At 53.6% G+C, this 20,083-nt stretch overlaps 10 protein-coding genes across 10 annotated transcripts; 6 read left to right on the top strand and 4 right to left on the bottom strand.

Annotated features, from left to right (window-relative positions):
* Nucleotides 1-1,461: 1,461 nt before the first annotated feature.
* On the top strand, nt 1,462-2,037 carry JDV02_003116 (uncharacterized protein; the record flags this gene model as incomplete). Its single annotated transcript, XM_047984209.1, has 1 exon — nt 1,462-2,037. The coding sequence occupies one exon, from the start codon at nt 1,462-1,464 to the stop codon at nt 2,035-2,037; it is 576 nt and encodes a 191-aa protein (XP_047840183.1).
* A 2,143-nt stretch (nt 2,038-4,180) lies between these two features.
* JDV02_003117 (uncharacterized protein) lies at nt 4,181-4,526 on the top strand (the record flags this gene model as incomplete). The annotated part of the gene is made up of 1 exon (XM_047984210.1): nt 4,181-4,526. A coding segment is annotated over one exon (346 nt), but the record flags the coding sequence as incomplete, so codon positions are not given.
* Nucleotides 4,527-5,837: 1,311 nt separating this feature from the next.
* Nucleotides 5,838-6,089, bottom strand: JDV02_003118 (uncharacterized protein; the record flags this gene model as incomplete). The annotated part of the gene is made up of 1 exon (XM_047984211.1): nt 5,838-6,089. One exon carries the CDS (start codon nt 6,087-6,089, stop codon nt 5,838-5,840), a length of 252 nt encoding a protein of 83 aa, XP_047840185.1.
* A 90-nt stretch (nt 6,090-6,179) lies between these two features.
* JDV02_003119 (uncharacterized protein) lies at nt 6,180-6,901 on the bottom strand (the record flags this gene model as incomplete). Its single annotated transcript, XM_047984212.1, has 3 exons — nt 6,180-6,461; nt 6,525-6,746; nt 6,800-6,901. The coding sequence occupies 3 exons, from the start codon at nt 6,899-6,901 to the stop codon at nt 6,180-6,182; spliced, it is 606 nt and encodes a 201-aa protein (XP_047840186.1).
* A 244-nt stretch (nt 6,902-7,145) lies between these two features.
* On the bottom strand, nt 7,146-8,561 carry JDV02_003120 (uncharacterized protein; the record flags this gene model as incomplete). The annotated part of the gene is made up of 2 exons (XM_047984213.1): nt 8,148-8,561; nt 7,146-7,895 (listed from the first exon to the last, which is right to left on the bottom strand). Exons 1-2 carry the CDS (start codon nt 8,487-8,489, stop codon nt 7,146-7,148), a joined length of 1,092 nt encoding a protein of 363 aa, XP_047840187.1. The 5' UTR covers nt 8,490-8,561.
* A 425-nt stretch (nt 8,562-8,986) lies between these two features.
* On the bottom strand, nt 8,987-11,063 carry JDV02_003121 (uncharacterized protein). The gene is made up of 2 exons (XM_047984214.1): nt 10,886-11,063; nt 8,987-10,821 (listed from the first exon to the last, which is right to left on the bottom strand). Exon 2 carries the CDS (start codon nt 10,214-10,216, stop codon nt 9,278-9,280), a length of 939 nt encoding a protein of 312 aa, XP_047840188.1. The 5' UTR covers nt 10,217-10,821; nt 10,886-11,063; the 3' UTR covers nt 8,987-9,277.
* Nucleotides 11,064-11,702: 639 nt separating this feature from the next.
* JDV02_003122 (uncharacterized protein) lies at nt 11,703-12,291 on the top strand (the record flags this gene model as incomplete). Its single annotated transcript, XM_047984215.1, has 2 exons — nt 11,703-11,959; nt 12,006-12,291. 2 exons carry the CDS (start codon nt 11,703-11,705, stop codon nt 12,289-12,291), a joined length of 543 nt encoding a protein of 180 aa, XP_047840189.1.
* Nucleotides 12,292-12,494: 203 nt separating this feature from the next.
* On the top strand, nt 12,495-12,926 carry JDV02_003123 (uncharacterized protein; the record flags this gene model as incomplete). The annotated part of the gene is made up of 1 exon (XM_047984216.1): nt 12,495-12,926. The coding sequence occupies one exon, from the start codon at nt 12,495-12,497 to the stop codon at nt 12,924-12,926; it is 432 nt and encodes a 143-aa protein (XP_047840190.1).
* A 115-nt stretch (nt 12,927-13,041) lies between these two features.
* Nucleotides 13,042-13,305, top strand: JDV02_003124 (uncharacterized protein; the record flags this gene model as incomplete). The annotated part of the gene is made up of 2 exons (XM_047984217.1): nt 13,042-13,127; nt 13,176-13,305. 2 exons carry the CDS (start codon nt 13,042-13,044, stop codon nt 13,303-13,305), a joined length of 216 nt encoding a protein of 71 aa, XP_047840191.1.
* A 1,739-nt stretch (nt 13,306-15,044) lies between these two features.
* JDV02_003125 (uncharacterized protein) lies at nt 15,045-15,935 on the top strand (the record flags this gene model as incomplete). Its single annotated transcript, XM_047984218.1, has 1 exon — nt 15,045-15,935. One exon carries the CDS (start codon nt 15,045-15,047, stop codon nt 15,933-15,935), a length of 891 nt encoding a protein of 296 aa, XP_047840192.1.
* Between the last annotated feature and the right edge of the window lie 4,148 nt (nt 15,936-20,083).

Consider the following 20,083-nt stretch of genomic DNA (forward strand, 5'->3'; position numbering starts at 1 on the left):
TCCGAGAGGGTCTCTTTCGACCTCTCCGTGGGCAACCATCCTTCGAGCTGGCCTATGGTGTGCTTATTTTGTCCACGATCCGTCAATTTCCCCATTTGAGCGATAAGAAGCCATATAGCGAGCCTAACGCGACGCAAAGTTTGCATACCGGCGACAAGCCGGGCTTGGCTCTAGACAACAACTGCGTCTTTCTTTTGCATCGACGAGCTAGGCTTCTGGGCTTCCGCACCGGGAAAATAGACCAAGGTGCTGCAGTGCCAGCTGCACCATTCGAAGTCACAATTCCTCCAGGCACACAGCAGATGGAGGGCGACGGCCAGTCCAGGCTTTACAATCGACCCGGGCGTCGCTGTGGTAAGCCATTTCTACGCATGTTCCGTCTGATGCAATTGAAGGCTTTCTTGCCGACCATTTCAACCGTGGCCGCTGGGTCTAACCTCTCCGTGACGGCCGTCCTGAGAAATTTCATGGTAACCTTTTTCGATTTCCCTCACATGGAATTTGACCTTTCGCTGCCACCTGTATCTATCAATGGTGGCCAACCGTCAGGGTCCGCAACATCCGGGTCCTCGGTCTTTGTGGGGGGATCTCTATATCCTTGTGTTGATCTCACCGGCGAACAAGACAGCTGCGGATCAGGCATGGACATCGACTCTCAGTCCGAATATATGCCAGGAACAAGTCCGGAAGCTCGTACGTGGTCTGATTCGGACATCGTCATGCAGGAGCCGTCTCCAGCCTCGGAGCCGAGCCTCATGGACGTGGATATGACAGGCGACGAAGCTGCATGACTCTGCATGCTCGTAGGGTTGAATGCCTTAGATGAACTACATAGAGCACTCGGTTAGAGACAAAGGGCTACTCAGGTTGCAGCAGGCTCCTTGTCCCGATACCCTCCCTAGGCGTCGGACCTTAGTCTCAAGCGTTCTCCAGACTTGTGCAAGGAAGGCCAAGGCTGCTGTCGATTCAGAATGACATATGACAGGGAAATATTATACCAAAGTGTACAACAGGGAATGACGCAGGAAGTAGACATGATGGAAGTCTCTTATTCTCCCCGGAGGAGCATGTGTACACCAAGAATGACATCCTTTGCCTCTGTCTTGTTGGAGAGCCGGAAGCCCTCTCCGACACTATAATAATCTGATGGTCGTAGGATGGCCGAGAGTCCTACATCAAGCAAATTACGGACTAAGAGCAACCACTATTGATACACTTTTACGGAAGAAACCTCCCAAAAGGCATCTTTGAAGGCCTGAGGATATTCCTCGCCATATTCATCGCGCCTAGACCCGCAGTCGAGATCGTCATTCCAGGTCTGCGGATTGCCAGCCGCACCGACCTACGACCCCTAGGCGGATCGATGGTATCGTAGTCCACACCCAGCACGACGCTGGTATTGGAGACACCAATGATGCCCGCCTGCTGCGTCGTGGCTCGGTCGACGTACTCAACAAATCCATGCGTAGGGTCTGGCCCCGCGAAAAAGTCGAACGATTCGAAGAAGTCATTCACATCGAAACAAACTCGGAGAGCATATGCATCGGCCGAGCTGGAGGCGATAACCACGCCGAGCTTGAAGGCATAGAGTATTGCGGTACACATGGTGGCAAGCTTCACCTCTTCATCACTCTTGCGCCTGTCGCGTCTGCACTCTTGGGAGGCGCCAACCTCAGTGGCTTTAGCTACGAGGTCCTCGAGAACAAGATTGGCTCAGACATCTCCTTCTACAACGTCCAATTTTACAATGGCTTTGGTAGCATGTCGAACGTTCAAGACTATAAAACTATTGCTGCAAAGGTGGATCACTCCAAGGTTGTCGCTGGCCTTCTAACGTCCCAAACTAAAGGAACGGGATGGCTCCCCTTCGCCGAGATGAGCCGCACCATACACTCTCTGCGAGACGAATACGTCAGATTTGGTGGTGTCGCTGGATGGGAATACTCTGATAGCCAGCCAGGAGGGCAAGCACGGCCTTGGGAGTGGGTGCAGTCCATGACGACACTGTTGCGCCCGCACGGCGTTGGCATGGTATAGGCGGAACGTTCACACTGGCGGGTGTAACAGTGGTTTGATGAATTGTATTTCGATTCAGAACGACGGCTTCAAGAGTATGCGATACATGACAAACTCCTCTCCATCAATATATACAAGAGAACCAGGGGAGGAAAGCATGCCCTGGACAGGGCCCTTGCTTGCGCGCTGTGATACTGCTCATGCTCTGCCTCCAACTCCATAGTCTCAAGCTCATCTAGACGCACAAGGCTTGATGGCTTGCGTTTCGGCTGTATCACACCTGCCGACATGGTTCGCTTTGGCATTGGTCTCGCGCATCGAGCCTTCCCCGCTGAAGCCTCAGCCCGGAGTAAAGAATATATCGCCGCTTGGTAGTCCTGTCTAGGTTGGCGGTCTAGCATCGAGGCCGGCGCCAAAGGTCGTAAATTCGGTCGTGCGCGTCTGGGCAGTGGAGCAGGGGGGGAAGGACGCACTGTATGAGGACGCCATGCTGGAGACGCCGCGTTCGGAGGGGTAAATGGCCCTGGAACATGACTTGGCTGCGAGAGTGGCGGCATACGATGTTGATGGAGCGATTTTGGCGGAGAAAGAGGTAATGGCGCTGAGAATAAGCCCTGCGAGCGGCCTCTTACGGGTTCTCGGTCATGTAGATGTGCTTGGTAAACTGATTAGGGCGAGGCTGAAAACTCTGCCCAACTCGACGGGTGCACGGCCGGAGAGCATATTGGGTCAATTGGCCACGCAAGAGCCGGCGTCTTCGGGATTGTATTATACGATTTCGGTGGACCGTCTGCATGGTTCGGGAAGGAAGACTTTTGGGCGTGAGCTACTTGAGAGGATATGTCAGCTTGTAGTAAAGCGGCAGACTGTCGTACTGGGTACGCTGGACCTTGTGTCTCCAATGCTTTCAGCGGCTTGAATGGTTGCCAATGGCTGTGGGCTGGTGGTGATCCTGCCTGGCTCAGTAGCTCTGGACCGGGTGTCTGTAGATCGCATATCAGCCGTGAAGATTTGGCCGCTGGTGGTGCTGGAGAACGGCCTGGAGGGGGTGCCTCCTGCGTTGACGCAATAGCCACAGGTCGTCATGTCCTTGGCCCAAGCGGAAGGGTCACTGGCGGTGCCGTATCCGAGGACGACGGACACACTGGCCAGTGCGGAGAGGACATTTCTGGCCCTCTGGTGCTTGTAGTGGTACCATGCGGACAGCAGAGGGAGCCAGGCGAATGCACCGGATCCTCTACTGTCTCAGCAGGAACATCGCCCACTACGGGCTGTTGCAGGGCGTCAGGCCCGAACCTCGTGGTGCAACCGCGATGCTGGCGCATTCCACTATAACGCAGCCGTCGCGGCTCACTGTTCCCACTCGGATCTGTGCTTGTAGCACCGCCTCAAGCTCGTTCGCGCATCGATCCATGTTGGGTTCGCCCTTGTCCGTCTGATATTGCCGGACCCGACAGTACTCCTTCAACTCTCTTCGATTGAGAAACGCCAAATGGGCTCGAACACTATCGCCTTCGAGGATAACCACGAGTGTCCGGGTTTGTCCGGGAAGTTGCCGTTCACATAGCGGCCATGGCGGGTTTCAGGTACCTGTTTGCGGCGGAAGAAATCATTCTTCCACAGCATTCCGTATACCGCATGGCGGTCTTGGGGATTCGGTTCGCTGGACAACCTCTAATAACCCAACAAAACTCTTGTCGGACGCGTCCCGGAGAGATGAGCATTTAACAAGTCGGAGTTTGGCTCAGCTGGAAGCATGTTGCTTCGTGGGTTAGAGGCCGCCATCTCCAGGAAGTGCATATACATCAGAACCGTGTGAAGCAGCTTGGTTTCGCAGGGCATCGATAGAGCGAAGAGGGTGGATGCGCGGGTTCTGGGGTTCACCATGACCGAGAACGAGGGCATCGGGGGAAGGTGCAGCGCATGGTTCTGCGCGGCGGGCCGCCCCAAATTACAGCGCCTTGAAGCTCACAGCACCGCGTACCACAGCACCACAGCACCACAGCACTTGCTGGCAGTCTAGCAACGTCCTCGTACAGCCGTCGCACACACGCCGTGTTCAAATTCAGCGCTTTCTTACCCTTGACAAACATGTCCAAGACAGCAGGTATCTGTGACGCACAATCTTGCGTCCGTATTCGCTGACTGTGGCAGCAGTCCCCAGGCAAACTTACACCACTCGCGAAGGCATAGCCCGGTGCGCCCTGGAGGATGCCAAATATCACGAACCGGGAGCATTGCGATTCCATTCGGCGTCGTTCTGGATGAGTATCGCGGGCGAGCATGGAGAGCATTGTTCCTTCACGCCAGAGGAGATGGAGAGAATTACGCTCGGCAAACAACTCGAGGATATGACACTTCGCGCGCGCAACGACCTTAGCGAGATCCAGATGGCCGAAGCTCTGAGCTTCTGGAAGACATATAAAGCCAAGTTGGGTTGTCTCGAGCCGCGATTCACGAAGCTGGAGAAGGAAAGGATGGAGATTTCCAACACCTCAAAGACACCATGACAGATGGTCGGTAGACGAGGGACGCTGTGCTCCGTCGAAGAGTTTGTAGGCTCCCTGGCGTTTGCCAGAGGTGATAGCCGCAAGTAGATAGATCGCAGTAATATACATTGATATCAAATCGTCTCTCAATCTGTGCTCTTGGCCTGACAGCTAGCCCACCAACGTGCGCTACAACTGGCATGTGCAACTGAGCGGCCCCTCAAATCACTATCAACACCGCCAGAACCCGAACACAGCTGACATGCAACGCTGCTCTCCTGCCGTCAATTTAAACCTTTGCCGAAGATATTTGTTGGAGACGCGGTTCCGTGACGGACCCGCCAGTCTCGGCACGCTGTTAAGGTGTCGCCGACCTTGTATGCAGCGTCGTGTCCTTCGAGAACGAAGGAGCATACTCTGCGACGGGCCTATGGAGCAGCAGGCGCCACTGCCTTGTGGAACTAAATGTCTGGGGGAGCGCTACTCGACCCTAAGACTGTCGCAACCCAGCCACTTGACACCGTCGAATAGAAAGCCTGGATTACTCTTGCACGAAAAGCAACGGCTCATTCGTCCATGTACGCTGTGTTGGTCGGTCACTTCTGGTCGGAGGGCGTGGGCTCGCTGAGGGGCGTGGATCAGCTGCCTCGAGGGGTGGGTTACGGACGGGGTGCAAATGAGTAGTTGAGTGTGAGAACCAACAGTCTGGAGCCAACAGCCTAGAGCCAGCGGAAGGGTCTAGGAGCGCATGCCCACATCTTCTGTCCTTGGGGTCTACGTCGAGCTCATGAAACTCTGGTGCTCATCATCAGGCGTGCTGTCGTATCCCTGCCTCGGTGCTGTGTACTACTTGCGTTAGGTGGCGACTTGCCATACCTGCAGTAAGACTTACGCTGGGTAGCATGCTGTTGCAATATCTTCAAGCACAAGATGCACTGCACACTCTGGGAAGGAACTCTCGTGCCCACGCCAGCCCGCCCAGCCAACATCCATCATGGTTCGGATAGGCAACAAAGCCCACACGAACAGAGGGCGTAGCGTTGGTATCTGGTCAATGTGAGAGCGCTCTTGAATGGGTTGTTTGAAGGTCACCGCGTATTAGTTCCTCCAGCAACTGTAGGCACCAGGGGCACACCCTTTTTTTGCGAGACTGGCAGCACCGCTCCCTCATATTTTAGTTCTATCTATCTGGTATAGGTACAGGCTCTTTCTTTTGCGAGCTGATAGTATCGCGACAACAGATCCGTAGACGATAATTGGGGCTGGTCGGAGTACTGGAAATGCGATGCCAAAGCTTGTCCTTGGACAACCACGGCCGTGAGGAAATTCCCATTAGCTCCTGACAGTTCGTTCGTCGTGGGAAAGACACTTACGCCGTCTAAGCGCCTTGGGCAGATCAACAACTATCATGTCCTCGTCTCCTCTGTTCTTGGGCCAGCTTCCCACGTCCGTATCGAGGATGTCATCCGAGTAGACACATATGAAGTTGATCCGAATGCGCTCTCCATCCATCCTCCACGGCTTGTCAAAGGTGTAAAGGTGTAGCTTGTCTTCTTCAATGTTTTCCAGCAACGAGTAGTGCATCTGGGCGGCGATAGCCCAGTTCTGATAGCTTTCTCCCCAAACTTCGTATTTGATATGGGCAGCGGGTGTTTGACTCAGCATCTGATCTTCCTAGACCCTAAGCCACCTGTGATTCTGAAAAGGTGGATCGTTGTGCAGTGGCCAGACGAAGTCGCTTGGGCCATTCCAGAAGGGATATTGAGAAGGTTTCCAGGACTCTGGGTGCGTATCGTCATTGCCCAGGTCCGGAAAATATGGATGCATGGCCCCAAAGTGATAGTGTAAAAAACCCATCGGTGGGTTATTTATGACATTCGCAGAGACGACCAATTCGTTCGGATTCAGAACCTTTCGCATGACGAGTTGGGGGATGGCATTGTCATGAACCCACACCTGTTGCGTGCACTGAATGAGCATCATTGGGCCGGTCGCGGAGAGTGCCGGGGTTCGACTTACGATGTCATCGTCAATTTTGACGTAGTATTTCCCACGTTCAAGGTGCTGCCAAGCCTTGTAGTATGTATAGACCCATAGCTTCTCGCCCGGTATAACAAGTTTCTTGTGACGCAAGGGGTTTGAAGCAATGATCTCGTCGAGGAGGCGGAGATCATCTTCATCATCGGTATTGGCTACCCACAAGACTTCGTCAAGCCAACCACCGTAATCAACTAAATTTCGCTACACGATATGAGTGCACGTTCATAACTGTCGGAGTTGGTGTCGTGACTGACGTCTATGTAGCAGCGCAGACACATAACTTTGTCCCTGTGCCCAAAGAAGATCAGGCCGCTGACTTTGATGTTGGTAGGCTTGACAAATGCTGTCTGGTCCATGGCAAATTTTCGAGGTTGGCTTCCAGCCAAGATCAAGGTCGAATAAAGCCACGAAGCACCAAAAGACAAAGAATGCCGAACACCATGTACTGTCTCCGGCCATGGCATATGCTGAGGCCAGGCATCCCGACCGTAGAGGTATCGATGGTAGAGCTTTGGGGAAGGCGGGTGCGTGATAATTCGACGGTCGACAGGCAGAGGTTAAGACAGAAAGTGATGCAGTGTAGAAGCATGAATTGATGTACTAGAGACCATACAATACTTTAAATTTATAGAACACCTCAGCCTCGCCGTGCTTCCCCTCACTGGCCCGTGCAAGGTTTTCCATAGTTGTGAGCGTGTCGGGATGCTCGTCGCCGAATACCTCTCGGCATAGCGCTAATGTCTCACGATATATCGACTCGGAATCCTTATGTTTGCCCTTCTTGAAGAGCACAGCTGCAAGGTTGTTCATGCTCATGAGCACATCAGGATGCTTGTTGCCGAGTACCTCTCGGTATAGCGCAAGCGCCACGCGATTCGTCGCCTCGGCTTCCTCGTACTTTCGCTGACTTGAAAGTATACCGGCAAGATTATTCATGCTCGTGAGCATGTTTGGATGCTTGTCGCCAAGTACCTCTCGACGTAGTGCTAGCATCTCGCGATATATTGCCTCTGCCTCCTCGTGCTCTCCTTGACTGAGAAGCACGACTGCAAGGTTGCTTATACTGGTGAGTATATTTGGATGATCGTCGCCGAGCACTTCTAGACGTAGAGCATGTGTCTCGCGATATATCGTCTCGGCCTCGTCGAATCTTCCCTGCTTGAGAAGCACAACTGCGACGTTGTTCGTACTTGAGAGCGTATCGGGATCATCTTCGCCAAGCTCCTCTCGACGAAGCGCCAGCGTCTTGCGATTCGTTACCTCGGCCTCTTCGTACTTCCCCTGATCGGCAAGCACAACTGCGAGCTTGTTCATGCTCGTGAGCGTATCGGGGTGCTTGTCGCCGAGCACCTCTTGATGTCGAGTGAGTATTTCGCGAAATATTGTCTCGGCCTCGTCGTATCTCCCCTGGTCAAGAAGCACAACCGCTAGGTTTCCCATACTTATAAGCGTGTAGGGATTTTCTTCGCCAAGCACCTCTCGACGAAGCGCTAGCGTCTTGCGATTCATTACCTCGGCCTCTTCGTACTTGTTCTGATCGGAAAGCACAAGAGCGAGCATGTTCATGCTCATGAGCGCATCGGGATGCTTGTCGCCGAGCACCTCTTGATGTCGAGTGAGTATTTCGCGAAATATTGTCTCGGCCTCGTCGTATCTCCCCTGGTCGAGAAGCATAGCCGCGAGGCTTTCCATACTTATAATCGTATCGGGGTTTTCTTCGCCAAGCACCTCTCGACGAAGCGCCAGCGCCTTGCGATTTATTGCCTCGGCCTCTTCATACTTCCCCTGGCCGGCAAGCGTAAGTGCGAGCTTGTTCATGCTAGTGAGCGTATCGGGGTCCCTGTCGCCGAACGCGAATCGATGTACTGCTAACGTCTCGCGGTCCATTACCTCATCCTCGTGTCTCTGATAAGCAAGCATGGCTGCAAAATGGCTCATACACATGAACGTGTTCGATTTTTTTTTTTCACCAATCCGCTGTTAAGACGCTTTGATCCAGCTGGGACGATAGGTCGTAGCACCTTTGGAAGGGAGAATTTTTACAGGTGAGAGTTCAAGAATGCACAATGTGCGCTCGCGACCAACATCTAGCAGAGCGCAGCCAACACTCTCGATGTGATGAGTCACAGCAACGGACTTATGGGGATTGTCATCCTGTACACCCATGGCGACCGAATTCATAGAGTCGCCCCCCTTCTTTTTGGCGCAGAAGTGTTGCTCTGTCTTATACCACGCCCCTTGACAATTGCCCGGACGCACCCCAATCCATTCGGCTACGATGGCGGGCGTCGCCCACCGTCGCTACTGCATTACCCTTCCTACCAGGACCGGAAAGCAGGTCGCTGACGCCGAGTAGGACACATACGGTTCGTGCCTAGGAACACAACATGGTGTCACCGGGAAGAACATGTCTTCCATGAGCATTGTCACTGGTGACTGGGCGCAGAAATAGCATCCAATTCATTACCGTTGTGCTGTCAAAGAACTAAAATACACAACGAGCAAGCTGCAAGCGTCTGTGCTTCTGCATTCTTGGGATCGCTCCACGCAGTGCCGCCAGGGACCGAAACAATAGCAACAAGTTGTACGGAAATGACTGACAGGGAAACAGGGAAAACAGACAGCAGACAAGGAGAACCCAGTAGTACTGTAGCAAGCAAGAGAAGCCTGGACAAGGCAGAATGTCGAATGAACATCGATAGGCAGACTTGGGCAAGTCGTTCTCCTCAAGCTTATCGTGGGGTGCTAGCGCTGCATCCATTCAATTGCCGTTCCATATCGACAAGCCTGCCTTCAAGAGTATTCACCTTCTGGTGTAGTTGCTGTAAGTCCTCCGTTATCGAGAGCTGTGTTTGCTTTGGCTTTTGGGAACCCATCACTTGCTGGTATACCATAGCACCACTTTGTACTGCGCCCGGAGGTGGTAGATATGATGATGGCGGGTTATACAATGTTCCACTGTCTAGCGCCATAGGCGTAGCCTCGTGCTGTGATACGCTCCACTCAGGGTCGGTCGTAGATTGCCCCGAGCTTCCTAAGACGTCGGAGGGGGAACCAGCCTCGGCGTCGGACCCATATGAGACTTTCTGGCCAAGATTGAACTTAGTGAGGTCTTGATCGTAACGTGGAACTTGATCTGCGAGATTGGGGCCGAAGGCATGAACTTGGTTGTCTGTTGAGGCCTCATGAGCCTGATTGCTTGGGTCATGTATATAGTCCTCGAATGAGAAGTCCTGATCGGTCCCTTTCTCATTCTGCGTTATGGCGCCTTCATTTTGTGGGTGCTTGGAGTCATCCGGCGGCAGATGTGTCGGCGACCCGGCACCGACTACCGCCGGAGCAGAACCGGCGAAGATTCGAGAGCTAACACTTTCAGCGGCGACTCTCCGATTCGCAATCGGCGGTTGAGCCCTTGAATGATGCTCTGATGGTGGTCGTGTCGTCGTTGGCTGTGGAGCGTAGAAAGGGTTTGTTCCACTTATCCCGGGCGGTGGTGTTTGTGCACCTATTCCCGCCAGGTGAGCGCCATTCTGGTATTGAGTTCGAGCCGCCCGAGAAGTTGATCTCTGTGGCGGCCTGGCTTGTGCCATTGGGGGGGCCATGCCGTTTTGTCCAGGAGCTGGTACAATATGACGAGATCCCTTGTGTCGAGAGCCATGAGGAGAAGGCATCTTCAACAGTAGATGAAACGAAGGGTGCTGGGAGAGTGGTGAGGATCGAGGCGAATGCACCGACGAGAGTGGTATTTATAGAGAGAGTGGGAGAAAGGGAGGGTGGTCCAGATCCGTCTCTTAGAAAGTGATCAAGCCCGACCTGCAGGATTGAACCGCTCTGGATAGAAGTGCACCATGATGAACGGGAGAAGAGACAAGGACCGGCCGTACAGTGTGAATTCGCCGACCCGACTGTACGTGGTAGCGTCCACTTACGTGAATTTTAACTGCGCGTTGGTGTACAAGCCGCAGCAGTCGCCGTGACTGTGACGGTCACCGTCTCGCTTGCGTGGCCGGGAGGGCGCGATTCGGTCACTACGGTGGATTTGAAGGTTGATTCCGAGTTTGTCCACGCCGGCGACGTACTGCTGCCAACGGGAGCCGTCACTGTAGGAGCTGGTGAAGCTGCAGAGGTGGGCATCTGTCGAGCATCGTTCTGCGTGGTTGCCTGGGATGTGATACCTGCCTGGGGCACGGTTCCGCCGCCGGTGCCTACCGCTAGCGTAGACGACTGGCTATCTGCCGTCTGGACCCCAGTTCCAGCCGGTTGCGAGCCGGTGGTGCTTGATGTTGGGCTGATTAACGACGTGCTGCTAGGGGTTGTCAGCGCTGTGGTGGCGTCCGTACCGCCCTCAAGCACGCCGCTAGTGGGCTTGCCGCCTGCCGTTGCCCTCGTTGCCGTCGAAAACGTCGTCGGTCCTGTTGTAGCATCGACTGCACAGCGAGCCACGCCGACTTGGTGGATTGCAGTGGAGTCCAAGTTTCCCAACCCGTTGGTGAGGTTCACATGAACACAAGACCATGCGTTGTCGCCTGCGCAGTCCCTGCCAAGCCATGTCAGCAAACTCAAGTGGGCGGGCGATGGTTACATTACCAGGTGACGTAAGCATCACCGTTGGGAACTCCCTGTGGAACTGCTATCTCCAAGATCTCTGAGCCAACGCAACCCATCGGTGCGAATGACCATGACAACGAGAGAAAGGTCGTATCACCAAACCGGAGAACGGCTTCACATCGTTCAGAGAGTGGATTGTAGACCCGCGCGGACACACGGCTTCCTGCTGTCACCGGTAGCACAGGATCCCAGGTGCAGATGCTCGGCGGGCTTCTGACGGCGTACGCATAGGTAAGCGCGTTTGCGAGGAGGACCGCACGCCCGAGCATGTTTTTTTTTTCTGCGGGTAGAGTCGCCTGGGGACATTATGAGAGATAGAAAGGGAGAAATCGCGGCACACGTTTATATGTAGCAAGGCGCATCTCGGGACCTTGTCTATACGCATCCAAAGTCTGAAAGCCGCTTACCGGATTTCCACACCCTTTTTTTGGCACGGCGCTTGCAACCGGCGCGAATAAATATATAATGCAGCGATTCAGCGCCAAAGACGAGCTCGTTTGCTCTTTCCAACGGTAACAAGGAACTCCTACATGACGAATAGCTGTGGCGATGGCTCACAACTATACTTCCGCCGAAGATTGGCTGAACCTCTTCGATAACACTTCTGCCGAACTAGACGGCATCTCAGCCTTTACCAACCTGTCGAGTGTTCCCCAGCATCCCTCTGCCCTTCGCAACCCCACACAGCCGTCCCACTCTGGCACCCCCGTCTCATCAACTGTGGCCCCCCGCCAACAAACGCCGCTTACACTGGATCCTCAGCCGAATTTGAGTCTCGTTCAAGAACCGGAAGTCAAGTCCGAGTTGTAAGTTCGCGATGATTCTCACATGGCAGGCTCTGACATCGATCAGGCGCGGAATCGGAGACAGACTGATCGTCATTGAAGCCCAGCTGAAGTGGATCTACGACAACCAGCAAGAGATCGTTAAGAGACTTTCCAGCATGGAAAGTATCGTGAACGGCATCGCTGAAAGCCTGGGCACCAACTCTTGGGAGTCAAGCCCCCCCGACAATGACATGACCAGCCAGACATCGTCAGAATACAGCGAGCCGAAGACCGAGGCCACCAGCGACGATGACATAGAAATCTTCAATTTCGAGGTCTGGGGAGGGGATGATTGGGACAAATATCTATAAATAGGAATCTGAGCTCCGGAACGGGTTTGGGGGACAGGGGGAAGCAGGGCTGGCTACCTGGGCACAATGTTGTTTTCTGTTCTCTGCTTCGTGCATGCTCCGATATAAATCGATTCTCAACTTGACCCTACGTTACAAGCATTCCTTCCATCTTTGTGATCCCACGCTATCTGTATCCTCACATATCGTAAAGTATCCTGGCCATGAGCAACAAGCAGCTTCCATTGCCACCACGGTTTGCGCCGGAGATTCAATGTTATGAGGCGCGCCAAATCGCTGTCCACAAAGATCCTCAAACGATCGAGATACAAGCCCTCCATCGCGAGGTCGGGTCGCTCAAGGCGGAGGTGGCGCTGCTGGTAGATCGGATCCGCTCCCTCACGGACGAGAACCAGAGACTTGTGGAGGGATATGTTCAGAGTGATCACTTGCGCCAAGACATCCAAGGCTACCAAGAGGCTCTCAAAAATATCATGAGGTACACTCTTGTCACCGTCTCGGAATGTCGAGCAAAAGCCAAGGAAAGACAAGTCCAACCTGAAGCGGGAAAGGCTGTGCCAACGGGAGACAAGACCTGCTCCATTAGTTGGGATTCGGGAACTGTTCATCTAGCGGAGGCATCCGCGCTTATTTGACTGAAACTGAGCTTCATGTTTTGAAGAAAGGAAATCGTGCCTCGGGTCCGTCATTTGATGCAGGTATTTAAGCCTCCCAAGTATGCCCAAGTCTATCGTTCAGTCGCTTCAACATATGCGTGCGAATGCGACAAGAACAGCCTCGATGAGGTCACTTCAGATCTGCTTACTGGCGGTGGGCACCTTTGTACTCGCTAAAATGTTGCGTCTCATCGTGAAACGACAGTACTCCCAGCTAACAACAGGCAGGCTCGGTCGGCACTGGAACCGCCACGATCGTGGCCGTTACGATGAATGCCGCGGAAAATCTGGCTATCGCGCCCGAAAATCTTCTCCGGCGGCGTGGAAAGAGATGATTGAAGGCTCCGAGGCGCAGTGAACAATGAGTTCGAGAACCAGGCGTGAACGTCTCGCGTAACGAGCCAACAGGATCGGACCCGGCGAGGAGAAGGGTGTGATGAGGATGTGACAGGGAGCGTCTAGTCCCAGAACGGTTTAGATTCATCACATATGAAGTTAGCACAGGAGTAGATATCGATTCCATTCGACGGTTGCCGCCTTTGCCGCTGCCGGAAGCTGCCCGAACACGCCACGCAATTGCCGCGACGAGTGCACAAATGACAAGCCGCCCCCCCCCCCCCCGGGCAACGTTGTGCATGCATGTCGCTCCATCTTCATGTCCCTTGCGTGAACGATGTTGCGAAGTCCAGAGTTTGTCATCAGCCCACTGTTGCAGAGCTAACTCGACCTCTCCGAAGCGGAACGCCGTTCGTCGATCGGTCAACCACGCGGTAATGACCGCCGCTCACATGCACCAGACGACCTGCGCGGAAGACACTCGACTCTTGAGTCTGTTTTCAGGCAGAGCCAAGATACGGCTGTGATTCCTTGTATGGTGATGACGAGCTGTCACGGTTCCACATACTCAAGCCGAGCCCGTGCGAACAAGTTCAACAGCCCCTGCCGTTTGCCTCACCTACCCCGTCAAGGCGTGTCACGTGGACTTGCAAACTGCTGCGAGACCGAGCGGTCGTGAGTCCTGGGACGATGATTCCTATTCTCGTGATGAGGGTTCGCTGGTTGTCGCCGAGGCATGTGCTGCAGAGAGAGAGGAGCGCAAGGGGACATCTGATTTGATAGCCTTTATATCTAAGTTCAGACGATAATATGCCCTTCAGCGTGCCCTGTAGCATGGTTCCAGCTAACAACTCGCTCCTGGTAATGCATGCTCAAGAATATTTACAGGAGAGAGTTTCGTAATTAGTCATCACTCGGGCAGACATCGAGGCAGCTCAGCAGCTGGGCAAGTACCCAACCTCACGAGAAGAATACCGTTAAAAGCAGAAAACGCCTTCCATACCGTCTATTGGTGTCAATATTTGCAATCCATATACCCTTGGGGTGCGGTAGTCAGGAGATTCTTCGCGGTGTCCAATTGGTCTTGACCTAAACAGTTGGCCACCCCTGGGGCTTTCCGGCGAGAATAACAGGTACCCCCGTGGGCCCCAGGTCTCCGTCCCAGTTGTGTTGCTTGTCTTTGTCGTACACTGCCTCGACTGACCCTGTACCTCACTGACTGCTTTCGTATCGTTGTGTGAAAGAGTGACGCAGGGCATATCGCGCACTAAAAACACTTCCTCTGGTCTCGTCAATGGCAGTACGCCGTCAAATCGGTCTCAGCATGGAGAGGAGTTGACGGCGTGTCGGTTCGTGGGTTCGGGACAAGCCTAAGTGTCCTGTTCGAACGGAACAAAAGCCGATGACACTGACAGGAGCAGGGCGTGGCCTCGAGTAAAGGAACAAACCCTCTCACCGACGTACGCTTTCGATACAATATCGACCATGACCCAATGTCGATGCCTGCGTAGGCGTGGCTTGACTGGGTTTGCAGACCAGATATTATACGGCCGGCGTCTTGCCTGAGACAGCTGGTGCACCGAAGCGCTGCGGCATGGTCCGAGTCAGACGCAAAGCCGCCTCTATTCACATTACCAGCGTCACGGTCGCCGCCGTGACCGTTCGAAGATCACAGTGGTTAGAAACGCTGAGTTCACACGTCCGTCGGCTAGAGCACAAACCAAGTCCGACTGGCTCGAGGCATCACGGCGGTTACCTCAGATGGATCGAACCACAGGTACCGCAAGGTCTCCTTTAAAAGCAGTTGCATCCCATCGCATCTCTGTTAAGTTCAAGCACTATCCCCCGTTCCCGAATACCCAGCCCTCAACTATGAGCTCGGATCCCTCTAACACCCAACACTCCTCCAGCATTGACACGACATCTGCTTCGCCAGAGGCTTTGATTTATGCGGTCATGTCGGGTGACGTACGTCACGTCAAGCTCCTCGCCAGTCTCAACATTGGTGTAGCATCGTCTGATTCTTGGGTCGTTTTGGAAGCTTGTTTGCATGGCATTGAGATGGTCCATGCTCTGTCTTGCAATACCCATATCGACCTGAATCCGACTCTCCCTGGGCAGAAAGGGGACAGAGTGCTGCATCTTCTCTTGAGAATGCCATCCACAAGGTTTGGGGGCAGGAAGCCAGAAACAGTGCGGATCCTCCTGCAGAAAGGTGTCGATCCGCTGGAGCCGGACAGGAGAGGCAACAACGCAATACATATACTGTCAGGGTCACCAAAAGACCAGAGCGCCCAGAGCCTTCGCCTTCTGCAGATGATCCTTTGTGGCGATCAGGGCATCCCGGAGCAGATACGGGCCACGAGCTTGGCATCAATCAATGAGAAGAACATGGGCGGGGCTGGCAACACGGCTCTCATCATCGCTGTTCAAAGCGAAAACGAATATCAGGTGCGTCTGCTCCTGGAAAAGGGCGCCAGTCCCCATGTTCCCGGAGAGTTCGGCAGAAAGCCCCTATATTTTGCAGTGGCAAGGGACTTTGTTGTTATTGCTACGTTGCTCTTGGACTACGGCGCCACAATCGAGAATGATATCGTAGCCCTTTCCTCGGAGATGGAGTCGCTGATACGGGTGTATTCGGTATGTAGATGAAGATATGGCACCACGCTTGCCTTGCAGCCGGAAAGTTGACACGCGCTATTCCCGTGATCCTGATATGGTGTCGAGCCTCATGGCGATAGGTGTGGCAGGACTAATGTTCCCGGAGCGATGTGGAATCGAGAGTCTCTCAGCCAAGTAATTGGAACAAGGTGCGATTCATCGTGCCTGGACTCCAATGGCTCGTCCTCGTATCTCTGTTCCCGGTCGATCGAGGCGATGGCGCAGTTCGGCGATGTTCCTAGACAAATCTTCCTTGCTGCTACGCGATTTCTGACGAGGCTTTCCGTTCTTGCGCGGGTAGTTTGGTTTGCATGTCAGAGTTTCTCCCATGGCATTTGTTCTCTGCCAAAGCCGTCGAAGCCATTGCGATCCAGCTCATGGACGAACACAAGGTCCACTCACACGGAGTTTCCTTTCAATATGCCACATGCACCTAACGTTGGGGACAATTACGTGACGACTGTACGTACAGGGTGCACATGCCTTCCCTCAGCATGGACAGCACACTGACCATACCCTTGCTTTGCTCCAGACACCACGCGTTCAGCTTCTTTACTTCGATAGCGGCAAAACCAATCTCATACATTAGACTGACATTGCATACTTCAATGCGGCGATGACCTCCACCTCAGGAAAGTCTGCAATTAAGTCTTATGCAAAATAACCGTGGGTCGCTTGCTTGTCATTGCCATGGCAAGGACATCGACCAGCCCTCTGAGGTTCGGGCTGCCTACCAGGAGCTGAGTGCAAGGATGGAAGTTCTGGACGCCTGTGGGTAATCTCGCACTCTCTTGCCAGCCCCAATGTATTCGGAGAGTTCGGCGGAAAGGCCCTGCTTTTGGCGGTGGCGAGGGATTTTGTTAGCATGGCCGCGCTCCTGTTGGATCACGGTGCTGCTATTGACAACGATATCATGGCAATGTATTCAGAAATCGAGGTAGTACCACAGGTATATAGCTGCTCAACCCACGAGCTGACACGATGCCCAGTGAATCATCGCAACCCTTGCTGCAAGCCATCCCAGAATTTTCACACGGCATCTAGCCTCATCGCGATGGGCGTGGCAGGACTGCGTACTCGAGAAGGACGAGTGACCTAGAAATCGGTTTAGCCAAGAAACTGATCTAGCGCGACGCCCCGTACCTTGACTCCAGGGCTTTCTCCTCGAATCTCCGTTTCTAATCGTTCAAGGCGGCCGCGTAGCTCAGCGATGTCTTTGGAGATTTGTTGCATATTGTCCCGTGTCTTTTGACGAAGTCTTCCACTCTTACGTGTATGTTTTGACTTGGATGGCATTGGGCCACCTTGTCCATCATTATCCACGGAGGTCGTAGAAGCCATTGCGATGCCAAGAGCCGCGGGTGTGAAGATTCATCTTCACTGAGACCACCACTCTTATACAGGTGCAAGGTTTCTACACCCGAGCCAATCGAACTCCAGCTGTACAAGGTATACGGGTGCCCCTTAGACAGCTGGTACGCTCGTCGTCCTTCTACACCGCCCGTAGGAGCAGAGGGCAACATCAGTACCCTCAATCCATACCGCTTGACAGTATCAACAGAGTCGGCCTCAAACACTATGAAGCGAGCGATTCAGCACCGGCGAAGTTCGTTTGTTGATTATCTAGTCCCGTGGCAGAGGTTTGTTTTCACCTCGCATCTTGCTTGGATAGATCTGACCGAAATAGGGAGAACAAATTTCTCCTCACAGGATATCGGTGCGGACATCGCATCTCAAACCTCGACCTTGAGCTCATATGCTAGCAGTCCCATATCGTCGTCATGCCTGCAATCGCTTGGAAGCGTCTTCGGCTGCCACAACGAAACAGGTAGCCTTCTTGCCGCTACCCTAACGAACAAACTAACTCAAACTCTTCGACGTAGTGAATATATGGTCGCACCTCGTTGGCGCCGCCAAGTTCCTCCACGATTTTGTCGGGTTCCTTTGGCTCAATCCCATCTTTGGCCCTTCTGATATCACGGTAACCGGCCGCGTCACTGACGTTGCCGCCATATCCTCGTATTATCTTTCCGTCATCGCTTGCTTCGGCCTCTCCACTATATTTCACATTTTCTCTGACCACAGCCTGAAGCTTCACCGTCTTACCAACCAGCTCGATCATTTGGGCATCGTGCTTGTCATGTGGAGTACTGGTGTCTCGGGGGCGCATTTTGCGCTGCGATGCGCCACCGCAGTCATTCGTGCCCTGTACTTGTCGATGCTTACCCTGATCGCTGTGTGGTGCGGTCTTTTCACTCTTCGACCACGTTTTCGCCAGCCTGACTTCCGTCGCGAACGGTTCTGTATCTACGTTTTTCTTGGTCTCTCACTCTTTGCACCATTGTTGCACGGCTGGTACAGTTTTGGCTCCCTTGAAAAGTTGGATGAGGTCGCAGGGCTACAGTCATTCTTACAGCTTACGATGGTCAACACTTTGGGCGGGGTATTGTACATGGTGAGTGTACCGGAGAGGTGGTTTCCTGGAACGTTCGACTTGGTCGGGCATAGCCATAACTGCATGCACGTTATGGCGATTGGGGGGGCAATGATTAGGCTTCAGGGCTTGCTGGATGCCTATGAACGATGGGCGTTGGATGATGCGATGCCATTGTTATGCCGAAGCGCAATGTGAAACAAGGAACGTCCTACTCTAAGGGCCTTGCTATTGACATCGCAGCCATTTCGACAAGCTGACAACATTGGCGAGTAAACCGCTGCATACTCAAGATAGGCTTGGCTATCGGTGGCATGAAACTCGTCAAAATTTAATACCACCAAAGACAAGCTATCCAGAAGCGTTACAATGAATCGATCGTCCGATAAGGTGGCAACAGTCTGTGAAAGGCGATGGTTGCCTGAGTATTGAGGGGCCTGTTGACTGAGCAAGTGTCAGGTAAGGGCCAGTGGCGATCATGAGCTCGAAGTAGCGTACCGTATGCATCAGGGAGGCCCTCCATGTTTTGTGCGCTGGGGGCAGCGTGTGTTCTTGGGGAGAGGTTTGGCTGGTGTAGAGAGCGCGGGCAGCACTGCGGATTGGAGTTGTTACAGGAGTGACAGTGGGCGTCGGGCGTTGGGCCAAGGCGTCTTTCCAGGGGCGAACAGTATTGGGCACTTACAACCAGTGCATGTGTGCTTGGACATCCCGCCGCGCACCATGTATTAACTCACTTTCGCCGCCACGAGCACGCTAGGATACCCAGCAACTTTCCTACAAGGTATTCTGGCAGTCAGCCACATACTATCCAATTACGGCGTCTGCGAGGGCGTGTAGTGCGTCCAGCAGCTGGCGACATTTGAAGACGCTTCGAATCAGGCGTGGTGCACGTACTTGTTCAGCGTGAACCATACTAACCTCCTCATTGCGAAGATCAAAGGCAACGATGCCTTCCGACTCCCGAGCACGATATCCGCTTAGCATTACCTGGAAGCCACATATCCATGCTTCCGAGAATGGCCACGACGGGCCTATCAATACTATCAGTCTATCACCTGACGGGAACTTGATCGCATCGGGCTCATCGGACGAAACAATAAAAATATGGAGTGCCAGAACAGGGGCGTGTTTGCAGACAATGTCAGACCACGATGGCCCCGTCCACGCTGTTGCATTCTCCGCGGATAGTCAGCTCCTTGCGTCTGGCTCCTCGAACGTTAAAGTGTGGGAAGTAGAGACGGGCAGGTGTATACAAGTATTCAGTGGCCACGAAGGATCGGTGAGGGCCGTTGTCAATGCCACGGATCGCCCAGGCCGTCTGCTCTCATACTCGTTTGACAGAACCATCAAATCCTGGCCCTTGGGGGGGTCCTGCTGCAATGGTACTCTTGATACGGGGACCTTCGCCTCTTCGGCAGCATTCTCGGCGGATGCAAACTACCTTGCGCTCGGCTTCGAAGATGGTACACTCCGTGTTTGGGACGTAGATGGACAAAGGGTTCGCACGACGCTCAAGGGCCACCAGAATTCAGTAAACGCCGTCACATTCTCGCCGAGCAACAGGTCTCTCGCTTCATATTCGTTTGACCGCACAGTCAGAGTGTGGAACATATCGCTAGGGGTTGGCTTCCGCATATTCCGCGACCAGGATATGGTAAGCTCTCTAGCATTTTCGCCAGACGGTCGCCTGCTTGCCCTTGGCCGC

Source organism: Purpureocillium takamizusanense, chromosome 2 (assembly GCF_022605165.1).
Source record: "Purpureocillium takamizusanense chromosome 2, complete sequence".
Classification (NCBI taxonomy): domain Eukaryota; kingdom Fungi; phylum Ascomycota; class Sordariomycetes; order Hypocreales; family Ophiocordycipitaceae; genus Purpureocillium; species Purpureocillium takamizusanense.

Bases quoted from the DNA above. Each gene is read 5' to 3' on its own strand.
- JDV02_003121 (XM_047984214.1), bottom strand. From the start codon at position 10,216: ATGCCTTCTCCTCATGGCTCTCGACACAAGGGATCTCGTCATATTGTA.